Below are 26,810 nucleotides of genomic sequence, written 5' to 3'. Positions count from 1 at the left end.
GAGGCTGAGGCAGGAGAATGGCATGAACCTGGGAGGTGGAGCTTGCAGTGAGCCAAGATTGCACCACTGCACTCCAGCCTGGGCAACAGAGCGAGACTCCGTCTAAAAAAAAAAAAAAGTTTCCCATCAAAGGGGGAAAAACCCTGCTGAGAATTTTATTGGGATTACATTGAATCTATATATCAATTTGGGGAGAATTGACAGCTTAACAATATTGTCTTCCAATTCACAAATACGATATATCTCTCCATTTTCAAAAAGTCTTATTTAATTTTCTTAAGTAGGTATTTTTTGTGGTTTTTAGTATACAGGTCCTATACATGCTTGGTTAAATTAATTCCTAAGTATTTTTCACTTTTGGTGCTATGGTAAATGGCATTTAAATTTTTATTTTACACTTGTTTGTTGCTAGTATACAGATATGCAATTGATTTTGTACATTGATCTTGTATTCTTCAAACTTACTAAATTCACTTATTAATGTAGTAGGAAAATTTTAATGAATATGGAGTTTCAGTTTGGGAAGATGAAAAAGTTCTGGAGCTGGATGGTGGTGGTTATGGTTACACAACCACGTGAATGTATTTAATGCCACAGAGCTTGTAATGGTAAATTTTATGTTTTTATGTTATATGTATATTATCACTGTTTGGGTAGATTTGTTAGTATTTTCTAGGTACATTATTATTATGTTCTATGTGGATTTAAAAAGTTTAACTTCTGTATTCATAAAGGAAGGAGGAAGACAAAGAGGAGGAGAAGACAGAAACGAAGACTGTTGATAGCCACATTTAGCTTTCATTGAATACAGTTAAGGATTCAGAATTTTTCATTTGCTGCCTATATCAGCAAAGATTAGAAAATTTGCAGAGAATGACACTCACTATTATTAGGCAATTCAGAAGATGACATAAAAAGACAGCAGCACTCTCTAATGATAATGATGAAAATGAAAGTACAAGGGAAATCTTAGAATGAGTCTTCAAATGATAACATTCCAGATAAATTTTCTTGAACTCAAGAATTAATGATGAACACTATATTTCTAATTTCAAAAAGGAAATATGACATTCTCATTCAGTAAATCATTCAGCATGAAGGACTTCATCACACAATATTTCACAAGATCCTGGACCATCCCATTTTGCTAAAAGGACAGTATTGTGTGACAGTATTCTTTCATCTTTTATGATGTTTGTACATCAAAATGTACTTTATATATTAAAATTTCTTCTGAAAAATAAGAAGTTAAAAATTAATCCAAGAAATCCTTCTAGGATTATGTTTGTTCATGTGTGGAAGGTAACTTGGGTGGCCTGTGAAGGCAGGCCTCAGACAGTTCCTTCGTCCTGGGCATCCCTTCAGCCTTTCTGGGTGGACAAGAGGGTTATGAGAGAAAGCAGCTAAAGGTGAGGAGCGCCCAGGCCGCCCTCCCTACTAATGCATCTCCTATCTCTGCCTCTGACCCAGCCCCTTGCTCTGCCATGGTGCTAAATCCAAGACCTGCCCTCCCCTGTGAGGGCTCTCCACACCTTCAACTGACCACAAACCTATCCACACCCCTTAGTTTGCCATTCAAGGCCCTATGCACATACCTGCTTGTGGATTCTACCTGGGCTGTTCCCTCTGCCAAGGCAGTCTGACTCCATTCTCCCTCTGGACCCTGGTAGCATCCCTTGCTCGGTCTCCAGTTCCTCCCAGTGCAGTGCTGCAGCCAGGCTGACCAGGCTGACAACCAATCTGCCAGGGGATACTGCCTCTAGGGCAGTGGGTCCCCTCTGCCCTGAATGTCCCTATGCGGGGGAGCTGTGGTATGAAGTGGGGAGTGGTGAGGACTGTGGTTCTCAGCCCTGCCTACCTGCTACAGCTGAGGCTGTCCCTAGAAGGATCCCACCCAGCACTGCCTGGATTCTTTACTTTTTCAAAAGAGCTCAGAAACCAGATCTTTATATAAAATCTCTTGTTTTTTTCAATGCCAGCAACAACTCAAAATTGTAATGGCTATGGAGTTTCAGTTTGGGAAGATGAAAAAGTTCTGGAGCTGGATGGTGGTGATGGTTGCACAACCATGTGAATGTACTTAATGCCACAGAGCTTGCACACTTGAAATTGTTAAAAGGATACATTTTATGTTATGTATATTTTATTACACTTAAAATAATTTAAAGTGTGTGGGGGTTTCCCAACACCCCTCCTCAAGTGAGGGCAGCGTAGTAAACAGTGACGATGGGTAGGGCAGGGGATCAGAAAGGGTAGGGGAGGACAGGGGTTGGGTTAGGGCCAGGCCGGGTCTTGCCCATGGGCAGCAGGGGTCCTGAAGGAGGGGCCATTGACGTGTGTCCAGGTCTGTATGCTGCATTGTGTGGGGGAAAGGGAGAGTGTGATCGTTCAGCAGAGCAGTGGGCTCAGGGGGTGGTCGAGGGGTGGGGATTGAGGGCAGGTGATCCTGGGTTCAGTCGCTCACCTCCGGTCGGCAGGCCCCAGGTGGCAAGAGGCCATTCACTGGAGGCCAGAGACAGGTGGTGCTGTCGAGGGTGCTGATGTCCTCATGCGGTGGGACCCCCAGGAAGCCTGCCAGTGCCTTTGGATGCTCAATGCTGGGGTTCTTCCCACTCAATGTTGGTCATTTTGCAGCTGAAGAAACTGAGGCATGGGGAGACCAGGCCCCCTCCCTAACCTTCCTGTGGTAGCCTTGGCTCTGGGCAAGCAGTCAGGGAGAGCCCAGCTGTGCTCCACCTTGCTCAGTGTGGAGGTGACAGTGAGGGCTGGGTGAGATGAGTGGGGGATGGCAAGGATCACACACACACACCTTTGAGAACAGGTCCTAAGGAAGTTCTTAGCTCCTGGGGTCACAGCCCCTTTATCTAGTGGCCAAGGGGTACTTTTATGGGGCCTGCCACCCCATGTACACCTGTGCCCAGGCCTCCACCTTGCCTCTGGCACCTGCCTTCACGTATGGAGCAGGAGATCCTGCCTGGGGATCCTTGGGGATCACACGTGGTGAGCCAAGCCACGTGCCTATGAAAAGGAGAAAAGGAAGGAGATGGAAGAGGAGCAGGGGAGAAGGGGGTTAGGGTCAGGGGAGGGGAGAGGCGGCCTGGGCCTGCACAGAGCTGCAGTGGTGGGACTGAGGGTGGCCCCACTCTCAAGGGCCAAGTAGGGTTGTGGTGTCCCTATCTCCCAGTGCCCTCCCTTGGGGTCTGGCTCCTGCCCTGCTTCTCTCTTCTGCCTTCAGACATTTGGGATAAACTCCAAACAGCAGACCATGGCCTTTAAGATCTAGCCCCCAGGGTCCCCACTCTCCTTTGTCATCCATGTCTCCAGGGCCCTCTCCCCTCTGAGGGGACCCTCCCAGGGACCCAACTTAAGCCCAGCCTGCTCCCCAGGCCCTGTGGAGTCCACCAGAGCCCAGTCCTCCCTGAGTCATGATGGCAGAGTCCTTTATCTTTTGTCACTACATGGGAAATGTGGGGTGTCAGTGGCCTGTGTTGCTCACAAAGGTCCCGAACACGGGAGTGGCTGCCTGTGGCAGGTAGATCCAGGCTGAAGCAGAGGCAGCCGTCCACTTTCTGTCCCGATGCCTCCCGGCCACCAGACACACTGCCTGCCTTCCACTTAGCAGAGGTTCAACACGGTGTCCATCACCACCTCTAAGTCCACAGGCTTGTGTTTGGCAACAACAGTGACCTGTTGACCAGGCCTGGGGTCTGGAGCCTGCACTACTGTGCCCACCGCTGGGTGGTGCCCTCTGGACAGGTGTCCCTCCAGGAAAGCTGAACCCAGGCTCTGAGCCCAAGGGGAGGGTGGGGGCCTGGGAGGGCTTCATGGCAGGTGGAGCGAGGTGGGATGGGGTGAGGGGTGACATGAGGGGGCCCTCCCAAGCCAGGGGCAGGGGGTCTCTGATCACATCCCCAGGGACCCCTGCACCCCACCTCTTGGCAGGAGGATGGACAGCTCCTTGAACTGAACCCCAGTGGCTGGGGGTCCTTTTTCTCTTTTTCCTTCCTTACCCCAGTCCTGGAACCCACGGTCTCTAATGCTGAAATTCCCAAATCACAACAGCTTGTGCATCTGCAGGAAGCTCTTCTTGTCCTCCTGTTCTGAGGGAGCGAGGACTCTCCCACACCAGCCGCCCTGGTGTAGATCGCGTGGGCTCCACGCTGTCCTGCCTACCCGCTCAGCAGGGCTCTGTGTCCTGGGGTGAACCTACGGCCATGTCTTCCCGCAGAGAGTGGGTGGTGTTGCCTCCTCCTTCATGTGTGGGCCCATCAGCCCACATTTCTGTAATGCCTAACCCATCGCTAACCAAAAGTCAGACATGGCACTGAGGAGATGTTCACCTTAAGATTCTGGCACCTTCCACCTGCCTTGGTTTCCTCAGCTGTCATGTGGGGTATGGGTAGGATACACCTCAGGCATTGTTCAGGGCAGTGCTTCTCAAACTCACCCCCAAAGCCTCCACCCCCAACCCCCCCAGGGGTTCTGATCCTATTGGGGAGGGGAAGATGGGAAATTGCACCTCTGATCCATTCAGGTGTTGGTTGCTTCCACTGGAACCCCAACGTGAGACCACCTCTGAAGACTAAACCTAAACCCACTGCTACACGCTCCAGTGCCAGCGGCAGGTGACATTCCCAGGGAATCAGCAAACCCTGCAAAGCAGACATGACGGTGGCCTCAAGTTAGGGCTCTTTTTTTCTCCAAGACACAAAAACGACTAACCTTTAGAAACAGGGATATTTGTCTTGAACACAGAGAGGACCCTGAAACTCTGCAGGGCTGCCTTGAGCACCCAAAATACACTTCCTCCATGTCCTTTCCGAGCGCACCTGTCAGCCTCTCTCCCTCCCTGTCCCTCCAGTGTCCAACTCTGAGACCCCGAGTCCCTCTCCCTCCCTTTCCCTCCTGTGTCCATCTGAGTGTCCCTCTCCCTCCCTGACCCTCCCATGTTCACCTCTGAGTGTCCCTCTCCCTCCCTATCCCCTCATCTGAGCGTCCCTCTCCCTCCCTTTCCCTCCTGTGTCCATCTGAGAGTCTCTCTCCCTCCCTGTCCCTCCCATGTCCCTCTGTGTCCCTCCCTCCCTGTACTTCCCGTGTCCATCTCTGTCTCCCTCCCTCCCTGTCCCTGCTGTGTCCATCTCTAAGTCCCTCTCCCTCCTTGTGCCTCCTGTGTCCCTGAGTGTCCCTCTCCGTCCTTGTCCCTCCTGGGTCCCTCTCTGAGTGTCCCTCTTCCTCCCTGTCTCTGATCTCGTTGGATCTCTACTGGCCTCTCACACTGCAGCCAATGTCTCTGGTCTGTCCACTCTGTCCCCACCCTGCTCCCTAGGTGCCCACTCAGCCCTGGCTGGCAGCTTTGGATGCCGGTCTTACATCCCAAGACTGATGTTCTGCTTCCTTGGGGCAAAGGACAGGGCAATCCCTGTGAGGGGGTCAGTTCTCGGAGAAGAGATGGGCCTAGCTGACCCCCAGCAGGTGTCTTCCTCACAATTGAGTGCGTGCTTCTCAGGACTTCAGTAGAGGATTCCACTGAACTGGGTGAAAATGAGTTTCTCTCTGTCCCCAGTTCATTCCCCTTTCCATGTTCCTTCCCATGGGGCTCCAGCAGCAGCCTCTGCTCCAGTCAGCTGTGGTTCTCAGTGTCCACCTGCCTGTCTCTCTGGTTTGGGGGCAGCGTGTGCTGTGTGACTGCGATTCTCTGATGGATCTGAGAAATGTGGATTCTCCGCTCAGTGGTTTCGTTGTTCAGACGGGAATCTCTTCCATGCTCCCGTGACTGTCAGGGGCTCCTCCCAGACGTGGTGGAGGCTGGAGATGTCAATGCTGGCTGGGGAAGCAGCCAGGGGTTCCCAGGCTCTGGACTTGGGTGACCCTGTCCTGAAGGTTCCTGGGAAGGGGGGAAGGCAGGTGGGATGTGGAGGGTCGGGTTGTGTCTCCACCTGGGTATTCTCCCAGAGTCAACAGCAGAGAGCTCCCAGGTAGAGCGCCAGGTGGCCAGACTTCTGTGAGGGGTAGGCACTACCCAGGCTGAGAGCCAGGAGGGGCCAGAGATGCTTTTGGTGGGATCAGTCCTTCCTGCTGGGCCCATGGTGCTGGGGTTCTCTCCAAGGGCTGCAGGCCCAGTCTTGCTCATGGCACTCACTTTCTGTTCTCCACGCAAGCCAGATGTGAGACAAGAAACTTAGACCATCTCAACTGCTTAGTGCTTTCTTCCCCCAAAGCCCTGCGATGAGGAAGTGGGCAGTGGGATAGACTGCTCATTTGGTCGTCTGACAGGTCATGAATGGGCCCACCTACAACACAGGTGGCTTGGGTGCTGCCACCAGCCACAGCCAGGAGAGCAGGTCTCTAAACCTGAGGGAACAGGCCTTGGGCACAGGCAGGCTTACTGGGGAATTTGGGCTCTATCCTGGGAGTAGAGGCAGCTTCTATCCTAAATGCATGCCCTACAGCCCTGCCCTGCCTCTGGGAAATGTGCCTGCCCTACAGTCCCACCCAGATGGGAAATGTAGGCGAAATGCAGCCTGCATCTAGGGACTCACGGTGGCCTGAGCAGAGAGTAAGGGGTGATCCTCAAGAACGCCCCCCACCTTGGGGGACCAGGAGGGTGGAAGGGGAGCTTAAAGTGCGAAGACAGGCTCCAGGCTGGGAGTTCTGGAATAAATACAACTTGCAAAATGTTGTATTCAGAAAATTCCTACAAGTCAACAATAAAAGACAAACAGCTTAGTAGAATAAATGGTGAAAAATAGAAACAAAATTCACAGAAGGAACCTGAATGCCTAATAAAAACATAAATGGGAGTTCAACCTCACCATGACAAGGGAAATGCATGGGCAATCCAACTTTACACTCAGCATGACTGCAAACATTACAGAGTCCATTAAAATGGTGAGGAGCTGAGCAACAAGACCCACTCACAGGAGGTGTACAGAGGATGCCCTGTGACCCCGCAACTCCACTCACAGGAAATGCCTAGGGAATCTCTCACACTTGAGAATGACTGCTGCATTGTTGTAATATTGAGAAATTGGGACCAACCTAAGTACTCACCAACAGGATGTTGTTAAATAAACTGTGATATCTACTCAATGGAATATCACACCCCACCTGGGGGAGCAGAGGAGAGTGTGTATGGACACAGACAGCTCATGAAGGCAAGCGAGAAAGAAAAGCAACTGACAAAGATACTGATTTATACAGTTTACAAATACACGTACAGTGAAAAATGACACCATCAAGCCAGGCACAATGGTGCACACTTACAGTCCCAGCTACTTGGGAAGGCTGAAGCAGGAGGATCACTTGAGCCCAGAGGTTTAAGTCCAGTCTGGGCAACACAGGAAAAACTCTGTCTCAAAAAAACCTTTTAAAATGACCATATCATGGAAAATTCTGGAGAGCAGTTATCTTGGGACAGAGATGAGGCAGTTGGCGGGGCGGGGAGGAGGGGGGGGCGGGGATGGGGTACGGGGGACGGGGGTGGTCACAGGAGTCCTAGCTGCTCTGAAGTTCTGAGTGGGGACAGCAGAGCCTGTTCAGGAGGCTGCTGACTGTCCAGGGCTTTGCAGAGTGCCTGGCTCTGACAATGGGACCAGCAGGAGAGCCTGGGGTGTCAAGGAGTCACCAAGGCCCTGCGCTCAGTTAATGCTCTACTGCTGCTGTCTTGATATCACTTGACTTTTGGATGTGGTTGGTGTTGCTTTAAGTTTCTGGGGATAGCAAAAACTTACGAAGTGACTCTTACCATCACATGGCTGACCACCTCTGGGGAGAACACTGGAGAATAGTTTAGGGGTGCCCGAGTTTCCCCCACTGCATAGAGAGAGCCTGGTGCCAGGGAAGACAGGCTGGACCTGGTTGTGGCCCCTTGAATGGTGGCAGGGAGACCACAGCACATTGCAGGGCCCTGAGGATGACGTGTATTTGAGGGGGTAGGGTTCTCCAGTAGCAGGTGTTGCATAGTGGGAAATGGTGGGTGCAGAGCTGGGTTAGTTTTAGCAGAGGTGTGAAGGTGATTCCTCTCTGAGCTGGAGGTGGAAGCAAATGGGAAAACAGTCTGGCATGAACAGACCAGCCCCAGGGAGGCAGACAGTGTCCACCACTACCAGGTCCACCTGCTTTAGGTATACCTTCCTACCAGGACATGAGAGCCCACGGTGGCTGGGGTCTTGTCATCAGGCACCCTGAATGCTTTCAGGTGGATGGTTTGGATCTCTCCTCACCTGGCTGGTCAGGCCAGGGAGGACAAGCTGCAGACCTAACAGGGGACCACTGCCCAGACAAGGCCTATTCTACCTCCTTGCCTGGCTGTCCCCTCCTCAGGCCTGTTGCCCCTTCCTCTCTAGACCCTCTGCCTGCCAGGTGTGTGAGCCTTTCTGCCTGGAGAGCCTCATTGAGACAGCCCTAGACTAACAGTCACCCATATTGAGCCCAAGCCCACCCTGCATGATGCCAAGCTTAGAAATGTCACCCTGGAGTCACAAAATCCCTTCTTTGCATTACCAAGAAAGAGGTGGTCACTCAGGGGTGCTGGAATCTTCCCCACCTTAAGGCTGAGCTCCAGTCTGTAGCCCATTCCCTGACAGGTACCTGGGTTTCCCAGCCTTTGATGACCCCAAACCCTATCGCTTCCCTAAGGGTCACTGCCTTGGGATTTGCCTGTAGGCTAGGCACACCTGGTACATGAGGCCTCCACACACTCGGTCATTAGTGCCCGCAAGCAATCACTGTTGAGTTCCTGAACTCTCAGGCTGGAGCTCAGCAGTCCCACTAGGGACCACCACTGGGGTCACAAGATGGCCTTGATCCCCAGTTCTCTGGATCCCCAGTTCCCTGGACCAAAGCAGCTTCCTAAACTCCCTAGTCTAGCAGAGGTGAGGGCTCACTTTCCCTGCCAGAGGGGCCTCCTCCAAGCCCCACAGTGCCCCAACCACACTCCCTGTCCTCTGGTAGACCCTTACCTGCCTGTGTCTTGCACAGAGTGCACACTGGGAGGCAAGAGCCTGTCTCTGCAGTAACAGGGGCTTGGGGCAGTGCTCCGCTGGCAGGCAGACAAGGCAGGCAGGCCCCAGCCCAATGCCTGAGTCAGCAGGCTCCCAACAGCCTGAGTGACCTCCTCATAGCATGGGGCCAGTGCAGCGGCAATGTCTGGGTTGTTGAGGGTTTTGATGGGTGATCAATGCTGGAGGATCCTCCCTCTGCCTTCCCCATCCAACACAGATCATCTTCAATGTGCCAGACCTGTGCTGGACAACAAGGTTGGCTGAGATGGCCTGAGACAGGGTCCCTTGATGAACAGTCCACTGGGAATGGGGTCTGCAGTGGCCCTGGATGATTTCAGTATCTGCCACTCACCTTGGTCATGGTGCCACAGAGAATGTGGCATGGCCAGGACTGTACCTGGGGCAGATGGTCTTGCTCTTTGGTTCTGGGGAGGAGGGCAAAGTGACTGGGCTCAGGTGAAGGAGCTGTTGGCTTAAGAGGAGGCTGCTCCAAGAAGCAAGTAGGAGACAAGGAACCACTGGTCTGCAGATGGGGCAGGATCCTGGGCCTGGGCCTCCCAAGTCACCAGCCACATGGCCTTGGGAGTGTTACTTACTCCTGTGATTGTAGCACAATGAGGGGTTAGACTACAAAGTCCCTGAGGCCCTGACCAGCTCTGGGGAAGAAGGCCCAGGACTGAGAGAGGCAGCAGGGAGGCTGGCCAGGGTCACCTTTCAGGTCCAGGCAGCTTTCCTCCAAGTGTTTCCTAAGCCATCCTTCTCCAGGGAGAATAGCCTCAGCCCTGCCTGGCAGGAGGCGGCATACACCTGAGTGCCTGACAGTACCCTCATGAACCTGCTTGAGGGTGGCCATGTTCCCATACCCCACGTGTGCCTATCTCCATCAGCACTGAGAAGACAGCAAACGCCAGCATGCCAGGAGTTTACCCAGAAAGCCCAGCACATACCCCCAGAGTGTTCTGGCAGACCTGTGCCAGCTGGGTTCAGTGACAGTTGGTCCTGCCATGGGCTCTGGTCTCCCCATCACCCTCTGAGGGGGAAGCAGGAAGTTGTGAGGGGTAGCCAGGCCCGACCTCTCTTCCCTGGCATGATGCTGTCTCCCTGTGCAAAGTGGGGACTTCAGGCATTTGGTGTGGAGGAATGGGTGGTAGATCGAAAACCCCTACCAGACCCCTGTCCCACCAAGGAGCCCAGTGATGGGGGGGTTTCTTCCCTCCCTCTGAGGTAAGACCAATCTGTTAAACTTTCAGCACTAAAAAATAAAACCGAGTGGGAGGAAGGTAAGGACTGAAAAACTACGTATCAGGTATCATGCTGATTACCTGGGTGACAAAACTGTCTGTACACCAAACCCCTATGATCCAATTTACCCATGTAACAAATCTTGAACCTAAAAGTTGGAAAGAAAAAAAAAGAAAAGGTAAAATTAACAACTCCATATTAGTGTGAGCTGGGTGAGTAGTTTAGTCTGAAATGACAGAATATTCATTTTCCGTCTCTGAGATAGTAACCACACTGTCCTCACCAGGACTGGCAGGGGAAGCCCCGGGGCTTTGTGACCCTGTCCCTATGGGGCACCCTGGTGTCCAGTGGGCACTCCCCAGGGCAGCAGCCTGGTTTAAATGCCTGTTACCCAGACCCCACAGTCAGACGGTAGAGAGGAGCCTCAGGGACATAGCCCAGTTCTTCAGGATCTTGGGCCACATGGGCTGCTTGGCCTCTGACCACCAAGGAGGGAGTTTCTCAAGGACTGGCCAGGTTCTGTGCTGACAACTTCATGCTTTTCATCCAAAAAGCGAGTCATGCTGTCCCTTCCCCAGATGAGCTGGCTGCCAACAGGCCCAGTGTGGAGCAGATTTGAGGTGGGGGTGAGGTCTGTTCCCCAAGCGCAGTGTTCTGGGCAGTGAGTTCTCTGCGCAGCAGCTGATGCCCCTTGGACACGTTTCCACACAAAACACTTCTCAACTGTTCTCCCTCCTGCACTCTTCAGGGGCAAATACGCCTCTCCTTTCTGGCGGGTTATTTCTGGCCGTGGGAGTATGCTAGGCAATTCTAAGGATTGCCTTTGAAACAGTCTTCATTCAGCCAAGAAGTACTTCTCACACCCCTAGGTCCTGTCCCCAGGGGTGAGCAGGGTCGGAGGAGGCTGGAGATGGGGAAGGCACAGAACGGGGTGGTGCACAGAGAAGGAGAGTCAAAGACCTGACTGAAGAAGAAGCAGGTAGCCAGCCACCTGGGAGACTTCTGTGTCAGACACGGGGTTATGTCCTGGAGGAAGCCCATTGGGAGGGCTCAGCAAAGGTAACAGCAGGTATGCACCTGGAGACCAAGGAGGGCCTTGGAGCCTGGTGGGCAAAGGTGGCCCTTCAGTGGAATCGTTCCCACCTCTGCACTCACCCTAAGCTTTCCGGTAACTACAGAATTCCAGAATCTGTTTGAAAGGATGTAAGATCTATAGCTACATTCTTTTTCTCCCCACTGGTCAAAATCTTACAGGATTTCTAAAGCTGTATTGAGATCTTGCCCAGTGCATTCAGACCAGATGGGAAACAACCCCTAAGAATTCCCCACGCTGGTGTTTGCTGTGTACATTGGCCTGGGACCTTAAGGCTAGAATATAACAATAATGACCATGCACAGACAGAACTGTCTCAGCAGCAAATGTCACACGCAGACCCAGAACTGCTTAAATACCAATTTATTGCAAACCAACACCAAGGAGCTGGAATAGCTTTGCAGGCTGGACACCTCACTCTCCTGGGGCCCTGGACAAGGGAAATGAGTCACCCCGCTTTCCTCGGACCTCAGCTGGTGGGACTTAGTGGCTGGCCAAACTGCGGCTGTTGTGTCTAAAAAGAGAAAACAGGCAGGGTGTGCCAGCTCTGGAGACTGGGCCGGTCCAGGGTGGTGGCTCAGGGCAGAGAATCACCCACCAGAGAGCGTGGCTCAATGGGAGCAAGGCGCGCAGGGACAGGCTCCACAACCACACCAAGCACCGCAGTGTGGCACTGGGACCAGATGCAAGTGGCTGTTCCTGCCATGGGGCCAATACCCAACACTGCCCCTCAGTCGTTCTTCCTAGATATTGGTTTGCTGTTTATTAAAGCAGGGCAGGGAGTGGGGAGAAATGCAACACAGAATATAAAATCAGGCAAAACAAACGCTAGTCACCGTGGAAGTGAATGACTCTCAAAGTCTCCCAAATAACAAGGTGTAGGGCATCTCACACCACTGCATCACTTCTGGAAGCTACCCACAGGGTGGTGGCTGCAATGGGGGCCAACTCGGGAACTACAGAGAAGAGAGGAGACACACACCACAAGACCTCCTTTCATTAGGCAGGAAAGCTCTTGTGGGACAGTGGTGTGCAAATCCTAGGACCTCGATGGGAAGAACTCCAGGAAAAAAATGACAAAAAGTCTTTCTCAGGACCCCTCATAGATGACAAGAATTCTGCTCCCCAGGGTCGAGATCTCTTTAGAGGGGCTTCACCAGCTCAGTGGCAAATATCAGACAACAAGACTCTCACATTCCAAAGGGGGTATCTAGGGCCTTTTGCTCTCCTGTGATGATCGGAGCAACATGTTTGGACCCACAGAAGACTTCCCAGGAATGCTTTCTTACAAGGGGTGTCAGCCACCACTGCAAACCAGAAACAAACCACAAACTTACTCTCCCAGAGAGCCCCCACAACCCAAGTATCCACAGAGAGTGTGCAGGGGCGGGGACCTTCCCCGACAATAGGCTCTCTTAGCATCTGCGGGCCTTGATTCTTGCTGGCCGTGCATGGTGCCAGTGTGCACTGCCCTGCTGTGTGGCTTATCCATGCTCTGAGCTTGACAGACAGGCAAACGGACAGTGCCGGTGGTAGCTGAACCATACTCCCGGCGATGGGCACCCAGAGCCCCTGTGAGTACTTGGAACACAGGCCTGAGGCCCTGTCTCATAATCTCGTCTTTGCACCTTGGCTGGAGTCAGTCAGCAGCCATGGCTCAGAGCATAGGCTTGGGGGTCCTGAGGCAGTGACCAGTCCCTGGAGAACAGGTAAGATCGGGCCATAAGTTCCAAGGAGCACAGTCTGACACCTGGCACAGAGGATGGGAAGAGGGGAGTCTTCACTCTCTTCTGGTTCAGTTGTGGTGGGACAGTGTGCCTTCACGCCCCATGCAGAAATTCCTCCTCTCCCAGAAGCCCTTCAAGGTCAAAGCTTCTCAGGACTTGTGGCTGTCCAGCCTCTGCTGAGCTGATGGACATGCTGTGGTCTCCTCCTGAGGGCACCAGCTCTCCACTCCTGCCCATGTTTTGACACCATGCACCCAAAGAGGACGTCTTATGGGGAGCCAAGCACAGCATGCCATGCGTGGTGGCCGGGCTTGGTTCACTTCCACAAGAACCAAAGCAAGGTCGCCACAGTCAGAGAACAGAATCCCCACTGCATCTGGACCTGAGCCCAGAACCTAGGCTTTCTCCGAACAACTAGAACGTGCAAACAGGGCTCCAGTCTCCACTGCTCTGACCATGAGGCTGAGGCAGGCAGAGCACATTTATAAGGGGATGAGCAAGAAGACCACATGAATGCTCTCAAAAGAGGTCAAGGGGCAAGGAGTTTCCCAAAGCAGCCCCAGGCATAGCCATTCCTTGCTCGCCCTCACGCAAGCACAGAGCTTCACACACTTCAATGACTTCAGCTTCGCCTGAGAGTCCAGCAACAACTCCACATCCCAACCAGAAGACATGCAAGCAGAATAGCGTCAAAACAACAGCAAGCAGAGAGCAGGGGAGGAAAGACATGCTGCCTGCAGTGGCTGGTTGCTGTGGAGACAAAAGCATGTGATCCCAATTTGCTGGGATATCCTCTCCTGCATTTCAAACACCTTCACTCAGTGTCAGCCACAGCGGCCACCACATAGCAGCTGGCCCTGCACCTTCTCTGGAACAGTCTGGAGATGCAAGGTCAGGGTGGAAGGCCTGGTTCACCCTTGAAAGAAAGGACGGCTAGGGGTAAACAAGACGAGTAAGTCCCTGGAATGCAGGGAGCCGAGAAGGGCAGCCGAGGATAAGGCTCTGCCTCCCCACCGGCGAGGGTTTCCTTTCCTTCTGGTCATTAAAACTGCACAGCCCCCGGGGAGATGTTGAACATGGCAGGGTCGAATCGCTGGCCTCGGAAGGGAGAACCTTCAGCATCCCACCCCTTCTTCAGCATCTCATGGACTTTCTACAAACAGAAAATAGAGAGATTAAAGGGGATCACAAGGCACTGTGTACTTTCTCCCAGAGCAGACTCTGACTGCAGGCAGAGAGCCTTCTTGCTTCCTCAGGGCTTAGGCACTTGCCTGGCAAGACCAGCTGGCCAGAGAACTGTACTACCCTGGAGCAGCCTTCGACCAAGGGAGGTACTGGGTGCCTGCCAATTTCTCTCCAAAACTGGGCTCCACAGACTGAATTTCTAACCCTCCATCTTCTGTCCCCAGCAAGCACTGGCTCCTCTTTATGGTTCATCTTGTCCCTTTTCCACCAGGATCTCTGTCCAAATTCCAAACAGCCTGCAACATCTATGGTCCCACCAGGCACTGACTAAGGCATTAAGAGGGAGTGTCCCAGCCCACCAGGGTTGTAGAGAAGGTGCGTAGAGAAAGTGCTCAAGCCCCACCTGAGTCATGACTAAGGTGTGCAGAGGAGGTACCCTAGCACCCCAGTTATCAGCATCAAGAACTATATCATCAGACAATCCAGGGTTGACCCAGCATGTGGCATGGAGGAAGAAACCTCAGAATGTCCAGTGGTAGACCCATCAGTCAGGAATTCCCCACTGCATCCTTGCAGATGCAGTCAGAGCTGGTTGACTAAGCCCTCGCCAACGTGTGGTCATTCTGGAACTATCTAGCCTCCAAGGATCAGAAACAAGATTCAGTGTGTGGCCATGGCAGGGGACATCACGAAGATTGGACCCTGAGGGAAGCATCTGTACCTGAGCTGGCAGGCCCTCTCTCCTCATAGGGACTCCACATCTGCCCTCCTCACCTGGCCACCATGAGTACACTGAGGGCTTGGGATGATCTCTCCTTCCTTCTGACCTTCTGACCTTCTGACCACAAGAGACAAAAGAGACTGTGTAGGGCCAGTAGTTATTCTACCAATATGATCCACAGTCCCTGTTGCACAAAACCCTGTAGCATAGGCCCAGAAAACGAGGCTGTGGTATTCTCAGCACCAGGGCTTCTCCTTAAATAAAACATAATCTTCCTAACAAGAGAGTTTTCTTTTTCCTGTTTTTATTTTTTACAGATAGGGTCTCACTCTGTTTCCAAGGCTAGTGTGCAGTGTGTGGTCATAGCTCAGTGCAGCTTCAAACTCCTGGGCTCAAGCGATCCTCCCACCTCAGCCTCCTGAGTACTTAAAACTACGGGTGCAGTCCACCATACCCAGCTTCGTTTTCTTTTTTTAAGACCTAAGTGATGCAACAACAAGCATATCAAAGACAGATACTATATACTAGGGATTAATTGACATTACTATCAATTTCTTATAGGCAACTCACATCAGAGACTTTGGAAAGACCATTTTGAGAACAAGTGCTGCAGCTCACATGGAGTGGCTGTGGGTGGAGAGAAGACTACATGAAGCCCCCTCTGCACAGCCCAGAAAGCATGGCCCACACCTCTGCCCACTGGAGGTGTGAGGCTGCACAGCCTCAACCAAACACAAGAATGGATGACTTCAGCAGGCTGCTGCACGAAGCCTCTGAACCTTTCAACAGAATCCCAGCCAGCTGTAGTGCAAATGACAGCTGTGGAGCCCTGCAGCCACCACAGTCTTACCCTGGGAACCCGGGTTGCTGCATGGGGGCCCGATGTAGGATGCCCAGAGTGCAAAGGACAGATTAGTAGACTTGATCTTACAATAGAGGGATCCTAGGGTGCCAAGAGCAGGCATTCCTGTGTGTCACCAAATTCACTCTTATGACCAGAGACCATGCTAATGCTATCTGCCTATGAGATGTCACAATTACTAACTGTTAGGGTGAATCCTACCAGGCTGAAGAGATCCTAGACACAGACACATCTGAGCGCAGACAGAGCAATGGCACCTGTACATTCCACATTCTCTTTCTAGATGGGGGAATCCTGCTCAAAAAAAATTAAATTAGGGAAAAGATGAAGGGTTTTAAATTTGTTGATTTTGGAAAAAGGTTAGTGACACCAAAGAATTTAAAACAATAAAAGTATTGTCATTTCAAAATAAAATTGATTCAAAATACACAGCATCTGTGGCATTAGAAGCACAATTTGAAATCTTGGCAAATTTAGAAAACTCTGAGTTCACACCATAAATGGGCATCAATGCCAGAGCACGCTGGTAACTGTGACTATGCCGACGTGAACGGCAGATGGAGGCTGACAGGAGAACCTGGCCCGTTTTCCACTCTCTCTCCTTAGCGAAGCCTGGTGATCCCAGTGAAGCAACTCCGGCCCCCTAACACTCACGAGTCTCTCTGCCTGTGAGGTATCCCTCAGGGCACCTGAATAAAATGTGGCTAACCTGCTACATGAGGCCACATGAGGGCACGTACCTACCTTCTAGGTCTGTTTCCCCATTTGATTTTTTTTAAAAAGGCTACAGTCACTAAGGACATTTTACATGAAATCTCTGCGTGTTGCAAACCTCCATATGCTGCAGACCTTGCCCCAGACACTATCATGCCCAGGAAGGAGTTGAGACTTTACCATCAGCACCAGGCAGGTGATTGGACATACACAATGAACGACCATAGCCCTGAGAGGTCAGTTCATTACTGTCTACAGCTGTTGCCTGAGAGCTAGAGGCTCCCTGGCTGTTGAGGAGCACGTCAATCTCAGGGAGAGGGTCACTCTGGGACCTACCCCTGCGCCACCAGCCCTGGGCTCCTGCATGTCGCTGAAGATCTCCTAGGGCACTTTACTCTGGGGAGGGACACACATCCTCTCAAGGGTCAGGATGCTGCCCGATGGCAAGTCTACAGCAGAATAGATTTAGATTCAACACACAGAGCTCTTTCCACTGGACCACAGCATCTTCAAGGTTCTTTGAATCCTTCCTAACTGGGTCGCTGCCCAGTCTACGGGCTCCCCCATGCTAGGTCACAAGAAGCTGTTTGCAGGCACGGGGACTTTCTGTTCCACACCTGGGCTGTGCAGTGCCCTAGGGGCCAAAAAAACAGCTTGCCAAGAGGACACCAACAGGATGACCCCACTGAATTGCCTTCAGAGCAGGGGTAGGGCATGAAGGGGGATGCCAGTTGCACCCTGTGATGCTGCATGTGTGCATGCATGTATGTGCATGGTGCATACATACAATGTGTAGTGTTGCCATCTTTCACCCCTTGAGGTTGGACTGTCCCGAACTGACAGTGAGGATCCAGGTAGGGGTTTGAGGTCCAGAACTGCCTGGAAGTTGCTTCGGCTTACCTGGAATGAACAGAGCTCCCCATTCCTGGTCCTGGGCAGTGGGCTTGGCAACAAGCCATCAAAATAAGGAGGCCTTAGGCCTCCAGAAATGGACAGACAAGAGCAGCTGTTTCCTGGGGAAGATTATCAATGAAACTGCAAAGCAGGACTGAAATACTCTTTGGAGAAGGTAAGATTAAAATGGCTGGAATCCTAGCACCACAAAGGCAGATCTGTGTCTGTCTTCCTCACCGACGTGCCCCAATAGGGGGGTGAGACTATGCAATGTTACAAGGTGTTGGCACAGAACATAAAGGATGGGGGAAAGAGACTGAGAGGAAGGTCAAGGAGAGGGGAGGATATAAGGGAAAGAAAAGGGAAACAGAAAGAAAGGAGGGAAGGGGAGGGGCAAGGATGTAGAGAAGAAGAAAAGGCTGGTGGAGCCCCTGACACCTCCATGCATGTCTTTGGCACTACTGGCAACTCCAATGATGAGCAGGTATTCCTGCTATTTTGTTTTTGAATATAAGGTTCTGTAAGAGATACAATCACAGGAAACATGAGGGCTTACAGATAAAAACAGCCAGAGAATCCTAGCTTCTCTCATGCCTCAACAGCTAAAGTCTACAGAAAACTGGCCAGGGGTGGTGGCTCACGTCTGTAATACCAGCACTTTGGGAGGCTAAAGCAGGCGGATCATCTGAGGTCAGGAGTTCGAGACCAGCCTGGCCAACATGGTGAAATCCCGTCTCTACTAAAAATACAAAATTAGCTGGGCGTGGTGGTGTGCGCCTGTAGTCCCAACTACTCAGGAGGCTGAGGCAGGAGAACCGCTTGAACCTGGGAGGCCGAGGTTTCAGTGAGCTGAGATCACACCACTGCATTCCAGCCTGGGTGACAGAGTGAGGCTCTGTCTCAAAAAATTAAAAAAAATAAAATAAAGTCTACAAAAACTTCATCAAGGCTTTGACAAACGCACAAATACCATTCAAACTACAATAACTTTTATCATCTCTCTGTAACAAAGACTCAGTGTCAGTGTCTGGGGAAGATGTGAGAAACCACCTGACCTTAGTCCCTCCATCCTGTGGCACAAAAAGACACTTCTAAGGGGCACATGGTAAGACTGCCTTCTTATCTGCCTGGAACAAAAGGCATCTGGGTTCATGTTCTTCAGTCAAAACAGACTCTTTCTCCCGAAGGTCAACTCATGAATACATCTCAGCCCTTTTGTGGACCCAATGCTGAATATGGGCACAGAGTGGGCAGACGCTCACATACACCATCCCCAAACACTACCATGAGAAGCCCTACCCATAGGGCAAAGGTTCAAAGGCTGGCCTTTCATCTAGTGGCCACAGGCAAATGCAGCATAACTGGAATGAGCCATAACCAGGCAGGTCTGGCTGTCTACGCACCTGAGCTGAGCTCAGCTGAGCATGTGCTGCAATACTACCTGAGGCTTCAAACTCTGCATGGACATAGGCCAAGCAAAGATGTCCTTTAAGCCTGCCATGCCCTGGGTGGAAAAGGGGGCCAAACCTAGAGGAACATTCTCTTCCATAGAGACAAGCGCCAGGGTGGACAGGGCTGCGAGGACAGACAGGTGTGAAATCAGATCAGAGGTCAAACCCCATCCCTGCTGCTTAAGCTACTGAGTCACAACCTCAGAAATTCAGTCTCTCTATTGTGGGGGAAAAAAAACAAAAACAAAAACAAAAAACAAACAAACTGTATTTTCAGGGGTACTGTGCAGCCAGTCAACCCCACCTTAACTGTGTGTACTAAGTGCTCAGGACGTGTCCCTGGTGTGGCAGGGCCAGGTGAGGAGAACATGCTGACACTCCTCTCTGCAGGCTCCTTCACCTCATAAGAGCAGGATGCACTTGTCTGTGAAAACAGGCAAGAACGGACGACACACAGCAACAGGGCTTGCAGAACCACCTACGATGTATTAATACGTGCTGTACCGGAAGGCAAGACTAAGACAATCCAGATACACCACAAGGTAAGGTTCCTCCAAGAGACAAAATGAGAAGAAAATATCAATCAGTGATCTTCAGGGGGAGGAGGTGGTCCGTGTTTACAGAACAAAAATAAGGAGACGGTGCCCAGCAGATGACCCCTCCCCACTGACTCAAGGCTGCACTGGGTCTGCGTGCCCTGCTGTACTGCAGCCCAAACCCACGTGCTGGGTATATGGGACACGGGAAGTTAAAAATAATCTGAGGAAAGCAACCCTTTTTTCCCTAAATAGCTACTCTTGGGGTTATTAAAATAGGAAGAAAGAATGTATACATCTAATTAATCATTCTCTTTGGCCATGAGCAAACTCTACACTGGGCACTATGCTGGTCAGACAGGAACCTTTCTCTTCCTCCTCCCTAACCCACTGCTGACATCACAGAGTCTTCACATGCTGGCCTCCAACATCCAGAAACTCGCTCTGCAGCCTGGCTCCCTCCCCTCCTCTACCAAAGGTCCCACCAAGCGACTCTTCATGGGAAGATATGTGCAGATGAGGCACAAACAAAAGCCATCAACACACTTGATGTTACCAGGCTCTGGTGCAGGAAGGGCACATCTCATGACACCCTTAGAGGTCCTATTATCTGGGCTCTCAGCCCAGGTATGAGAACACAGCTGAAAGACCAGAGTGCACCTGTGAAGCAGTGATTGGGGACAAGAGCAGGTAAGACAGGTTCCTTGCTAGGCTAGGACATGGCAGGAAGCTGGTCCACACAACCTTCTTCCCCACCGTCATCACCAACCCCTCTGCCACTATCGGCCTTGTCACCAGCACAAGGGCCTAAAGGGTGGGCTCTCCAGGACTGCCATGCTCGTACCAGCTCATGGCTCTGTGGCTTGCCCTGCAGCTTCTGGTGGTAGTCAAAGGTAAGCCTGTCCAACACCGCCTGTTCCTCCTCATCCACGGTGGCCATGGAGCGCTCCTTGTTGATCTTGTCAATGTCGATGGGCTCTTCTCCCTCCAGGATGGCGTTCCACCAATACTCGCCCACCTTGCTCAGGTTCACCTGGGGACAAGCAGGACAGAACCTGAGTTAGAGACCTGAGACAGGTGTCCAGGGCTGGGGACAGAGCAGAGCCCACTGAGGGATGGGTGTCCGGGATAAGCTCAGGACCAACTACACAAAAGGAGATGACAGACAAGAGGGGGTGCCAGAACCCAAGGCAGGACCCTCTGCGCCTGGGAATGCATTTGCTGCCTGTGCTAACATATCCCAGGGAAGAGCTAGGAGGCACATACCTGAGGGGACTGACATTCTGGAAGATGCCTTTATCCTTCTTCAGCAGGTCCTGGATACTCAGGACAGTGCCTGTTCCATGTGCTCACCTTGCCCACTCTCATGAAGAAAGGCTGTTTTCCAAGACCCCTGACACCCCCTACACCAGGACCTGTCCTGGGCCAGCCCAGCCTGTCCCCATGCTTGCCATGGAAGGCTCTGCTTAGCTCTTACCAACCAACTACCTCTCCAGTGATCTCTCTTGCTTCCAAGAGCAACACCCAGCATTCTGCTATCTTGGGGGTAAGCTGGGACCTGTGAGACTTAGGGCTCAGCCTAATGCATGACAGAATCTCCTGGGGAGTCCTCACCCCATGACAGGGCACCATGCCCTGTCCCCAGTTCTTCCTCACTGGGGCCAAGCTTGCTGCATGAGGGGGTCCTCCAGCCCCATTCCCTAAAATTCACTGATGGCTTGGGAAGGAGAAACAACCATCAAGAAACAACCCCAAAAGTGGTCCCGGCCTCCTTGGGCACCTCTGTGGGGATGGCACAGACATCCCTTGGTCAAAGGAAGCAGCACCCAGCACTTACGATCCAGCCCTCTGTGTTGGGGTCTGTGAGACTCATGTCATTATCATAAAAACTTAAAGACAACTGGAACTGCAGTATGAGAGCAAACGTGAGGGGTGCTGTACGTACCTAGGTGACCCTGGCTGCTTGGCCTGTCCCAGGGACACAGGGGAGGGCCCTGGCCACACCATGCCCTGTTATCAGTGGTCATGGGGACACAGAAAACAAGAAAACTGGCTGCATCTGCTGTGGTCAGTGGCTGGGCTCAAAATTCTTACCAGAGTGGCCAAGAAGCAACAGAATGGGTTTGTCTACTTTGCCCTAGAGGAGCACTGCACTTTTTCATCAGAAATACTTGATCTGTGTTTAGATTTCATAATATTTACAACTGAAAGAGTACATTCACATGCCCAAGTGTGATGGGACTCTCTGATGGAATTAAACCACTAGGTGCTCACAGAAAGGAAGAAAAGGTAGCAAAGGGCCCGCAAGTGAGAGCAGCTCTCATTCATGGAGGTGCAGCCACCAGGACACTTACTGACCAGGTGGGCAAAACCTACCAAGCCACACTCAGGGTAACTGTGACACTCAAGCAGTCACAGTGAGTCCACAGGACACCATGTCCCCCCAAGAGGGAGCACTGGAGACTCACCAGCATACACGGGCTTGAGAGAGCAGTGTCCTAACACTGCACCTTCCACCTTCCCACCTCCAAGTCTCTGCTGCAAAACCGACCCACACCACAGAAGGTACTCAGCACCAGACTCTGCAGAGCCCAGGGATGAAGTCCGAGAATGTGCTCTACTAATGAAGAAGGTGGGCACCGATGTGGTGCAGGAGAGCACACAGTGGAGATTTTCCAGAACTGGGAAGAGCAAGACAAAAACCTGCAATCATGATCTGAAGCCAGCATCCCAGAAATCTTGTCTGACATTCCCAGTGCAGATAGGGGGAGTGGTGAACAGGGGGAGTGGGTGGCTCCCCTACATGCCAGCTCTACCCAGTAAATGACGCTGCTCTGCCAGTGCCCAATTTAAATTTGGGATGAATCTTCCATTTCCAGATACTCTGCTAAGCTCGTTTGTCGCTGACTTTACAGTTTGTGTGACGGGGACCTGACTCACCCTCAGAGACCCCAACACTATGAACTCTACCTCGTCTTTACCAAGCTGATGCAATGAAAACCTTCCAAGAGGGAAATGCATTGTTTTCTCTATTCCAGGGAAGACTTCAGAGGAACTTACAGAACTGTAAATCTCTGAAAAGAAGAGATCCTTTACGAATTTTTTATCTTCACCAGTAGTTATTACTGTGATCTATGTAACTTATTTTATTAGCGTTCACGAGTCCCGTAAAATACATACCATTACCATTTACCATACATACCATTTTTTGTATTTAAAAATGAGAACAAACCCTTGGAAGTAAGGGCCTTTTCCAGATTGCCCAGCATGAAGAGGCAAAGCAGAGCTACACTGGGGCTGACAGCCCACCGCCAGCACCATGTGGGCAGGGGGTCGGCCTACACACCATCCAGGGGACGGTGCTGGTGCTCTCAGGCCTTTCGGCACTCCACAGACCCCAACACAGGGTTTCACCGGCCAGGTCCAAACAAACACCCAGAGTGGAGGGCTCCTGGGCACAGTGGGAGATGGACCTGAAGACAATGAGCCACCTGCCCAACAGGAAGGAGGGGAACATCCCCAAATCTTCTGTGTCCACAAGTGTACTTTGGACACAGAAGTACACTTGAACCCAACAAAAATTAAGATGAGCACGCACTTTTTCATCAGAAATACTTGATCTGTGTTCAGATTTCATAATATTTACAATTGAAAGGGTATATTCATATGCCCAAGTTGTTTCAAAAATATTTAAGATTTTCCAGTAACTAAATCAAGTAGGTTTTAAATTTAAGTTAATTAAAATAAAATAATTCAGTTCTTCAGTCACGTGAGCCACCTGTCAAGTGTTTACTCAGCTGCCACATGTGGCTAGCAGTACTGTGCTGGGCAGTGCAGCTCTCCAAGGGGGCCATCCTCACTCACAGACGTCATGCATGTGCATCAGTGAGGTATTTTAGGAGGAGATGTGAGCCGACTTTATATTGAACAATTTTTAATGGAGGCAAAATCCACTTAACACAAAACTTACCATTCAAAAGTGAACTCAACGGCATGTAGTATATCCACAATGGTGCACAACCATCACCTTTATCTAGTTTCAAAACACTTTCATTACCTCACAAAGAAGCCCTGTGCCAATTATCAGCCACTCCCCATTTGCTCTAACCCTTCCTCTAAATTGTTCCCTCAACCCCACCAAGCCACTGGCAGCTAGTACTGATTCTGCCTCTACAGATTTGCTGGTTCTGGACATTTCACACAAATGGAATAATACAGTTATCTGTTTGTTTTTGTCTGGCTTATTTCACTTGGCATAATGTCCTCCTCAATGTTCATCTATGTTGTAGCATGAATCAGAACTCCATTCCTTTTTAAGGCTGAGTAATACTCCACTGTATGGATAAACCACATTTTGTTTATCTATTCATCAACTGATGGACATTTTGGGTGCCCCCACTTTTTGGCTGTTGTGAATAATGCTGCTATGAACACTGATGTACATACATCTGTTTGAGTCCTTGTTTTCAATTCTTCTGCATATTTATCCAGAAGTGCTGGGTCATATGGTAATTCTACAGTTAACTTTTTGAGGAACTACCATACTATTTTCCAGAGCAGCTGCACCACTTTACATTCCCACCAGCGGCATACAATGGCTCCAGTTTCTCCATACCCTCACCAACACTTGTTATCTTCTGTTTTTTGTGTGTGTGTGGTTTTTTTTTTTTTTTTTTTTTAATTACAGCCATCCCACAGGTGTGGCTAGCACCACTGGTCCTTTGTCCTGACTGTATACACACAGACCTGCCTCCTCTGCCTTCCAGACCTGCTCCAGCCAAGTTTCCATCTGTCATCACTGTAACCAAGTGGGCTGCCCTCCATGCTGAGGCAGCAAACAGGACCTGAGGTGTTGTCTATAAAGGTTCTTGTAAAGGCTCTGGAAGACCAAGGTCTCAGTTGCAAAATTTTAATTATTTATTTATTTAGTACCCTCAGAATATCTTCTAAGGATGAGCATATTAGTAAAAACAATATGAACAATATTATTAACATGATAATTATTCTAAACAAGGGCATTCTAACATCGTTCTTGACTTGCCTGGAGTCCCTCTCCACACTGTTCCTTTACAGAATTCCATCTCTTACTCTGAGCTGCAGATCCCCATTCCTTTCTCCTTCCCAAACTCCAGACCTTTTTTTTTAATGGCCCACGCCTCTTAAGTCATTGAGCTGACAAGCTTCTTTATGCTCTGAACATTCTCATGTTCTATAAACTAGTTTAATGTGTAAATGTTTCTGCTGTCACTGTCCACATTTAACTACTTTCCGTAGAGTAATGCTTCTGGGAGGCCTCAGATATGACTTCTGGTAGTTAATCTTCAAAACCACTGAATGGTACAGAGCATACAAGTCTTGCAGGGCTGTCTTCTGACACCCAGTGCAAGATGCAGTTCTAGGAGGACATGGGTACAATGTTCCCAGGATGGAGTTCAAAGGCCTCTATCTAAAAATAACACCTCTGATAAAGTAGTCTGATGGTTTTACATTTGTTTTTGTTTTTTTCTGTGAATATTTTATTTTTTTAAAGTCAAGTTTGTGGAGGTATAGTATGCACATAGTAAAAATCACTCTTTTGAGCTCACATCTCCATGAGCTACTGCTACAATCAACCCACATCCCAGCAGCCCTGTTCCCCTTCTCAGCAGTCCTCTCAGCCCGATGCTCGTTTTGCCATCCAGCATGTCCGTGTCCAAAATGTCACATGTGTGGAATCACACAGTGTGCACCCCTGTATCTGCTGCCTCCTTTGAGTGTGGGGACTCCGACGCTCAGCCACACTGTGCCTTCATGGCACAGGCAGACCACACACTTGTTTGTGGACATGTGGGTATTTCCAGTGTTTTGCAATCAGGTAGAGAGCTGCTGTAGAGATCTGCCTGCTTTCTATTCTCCTTGGTAAGTAGCCAGGAATGCGTGTGTTGGGTCACGTGATGTCAGCTACTGTCCAGACTGACCACTCCGCTGCATCCCTACCAGTAGCACAGAAGAGCACCAGGTGCCCCGTCTCATTTAGCGCTTGGTGCTGTCTGCCTTCTTAGCAGCTCTTCTAAGAGGTGTCTAGGGGCATCTCATCATGGTTTTGCCTTGCATTCCCCTAATGACTCATGACGTTGAGCTTCTCATGGGCTTATTAGCCTTCTCATTTTTTTTAACATTTTATTTGTAAAGAATTTTAAGCTTAAAGTTACTAGAATAAGACAAGTACAGATACCCATACAAGTGTTCAGCAGCTGTGTGTCTGTACACAGCTCTCTCACTCTATATGTATGCTGTATGTATAATATATAATAACATAATATTTTCTCTGAACCATTGAAGAATAGGTTGCATTCATCTTGGCCCTTTGTCCTGAGTTATTTCCTAAGGATAAGGAAATAACTTATGATGATTTACGGAACAGGGTCGGGTCCAGTCCAGAGTCCCTCCTGCATCTTGGGGGTCCTGTCCTCTTTAATCTGGGACATTTCCACGCCTTTTTCCTCCCCTGACATCTCCTGATTAACTCATGTGTGCACACGCAGCTGGACACACACATGTTCCACCTGCAGGGACACAACATCCACAGCCCTCAGTGGGTGGGGTGTTCACTCAGGTTACCTGGCCAAAGGGAGGTCTGACTTCTCCACTGTAGTTATTGACTTGCAAACTCTCCTCTCCAGAACCCCTGCATCCCTGCTCCACCCTGCCCCGCGTAGCATCTGCCGGTCCCATCTCTCCCACGAAGGCTGGGAAATGCTGACTTTCTTGCCCTAGTCCCTCCACACTGACTGGTGGCTTATGCGTCTTACTGAAGCAAGCACCTTCTCTTCTGCAATGAAATTATCTATCTATTGCTGTCAGTACTGACCCCTGGATTCCTGGCCTCTCTGGTCTCTCGATGGCTTATAACTCATTACCATGCTTAATTATGTTGGTGTGAAACGATCCCAGACAAGGTTAGTGGAGGTTGCTTGACTTTGATAGTGCTCCATCATTTCCCTGGCACGTTCTCATCTTCCAGCACAACAAAATGCTCCAGGTTCCTCTTTTATCTACCCAGTCCCAGACCTCTAATCAGTCCATTATTCTGAGGGACCCCAGACTGCAGGCTGAACAGTGTTCCCAAAATGTCCTCACAGAAACTTCCACCTCAACATGAATAAACTTACCTCAGCATCCCCCAATCTGCGCTGATGACTCACCAGCATTTATATCCCTTTCCTTCCTTAGTAACGGAACCTCATTTCTATTCAGGGAAGCAATGTGCCCAGCGAGGACGACTTTACTCCTCACAGCTGCCCGCGTGATCGAGACTGGGCCAATGAGACTTATGGGAATGTTGTGGGACGTTCCTTCCGGGAAGGCACCTCGGAACGAGGGCAGATAACGGGGTGAGACGAC

At 50.6% G+C, this 26,810-nt stretch overlaps 2 protein-coding genes across 3 annotated transcripts in view; one reads left to right on the top strand and one right to left on the bottom strand.

The window, feature by feature from the left end:
- The window catches only part of OGDH (oxoglutarate dehydrogenase), a 481,583-nt gene that overhangs the window by 148,570 nt on the left and 306,203 nt on the right, over positions 1 to 26,810 (top strand). The gene's annotated exons all lie outside the window — the stretch shown is intronic.
- Positions 11,686 to 26,810, bottom strand: part of NUDCD3 (NudC domain containing 3) — a 106,692-nt gene continuing 91,567 nt past the window's right edge. The window contains exons 5-6 of one of the 2 annotated variants that reach the window (XM_054494732.2): positions 20,272 to 20,460; positions 11,686 to 14,217 (exon numbers count right to left, since the gene is read on the bottom strand). In XM_054494732.2, coding sequence (XP_054350707.1) covers positions 14,107 to 14,217; positions 20,272 to 20,460 — 300 coding nt within the window. In that variant the 3' untranslated portion in view covers positions 11,686 to 14,106. Of the gene's footprint in view, positions 14,218 to 16,209; positions 20,461 to 26,810 lie in introns of those variants that run through there. The other variant, XM_063667351.1, reaches the window with a different exon arrangement.

This window comes from Pongo pygmaeus, chromosome 6, assembly GCF_028885625.2.
Source record: "Pongo pygmaeus isolate AG05252 chromosome 6, NHGRI_mPonPyg2-v2.0_pri, whole genome shotgun sequence".
Taxonomy (NCBI): Eukaryota; Metazoa; Chordata; class Mammalia; order Primates; family Hominidae; genus Pongo; species Pongo pygmaeus.
This window is presented reverse-complemented; position numbering and strand designations above follow the sequence as displayed.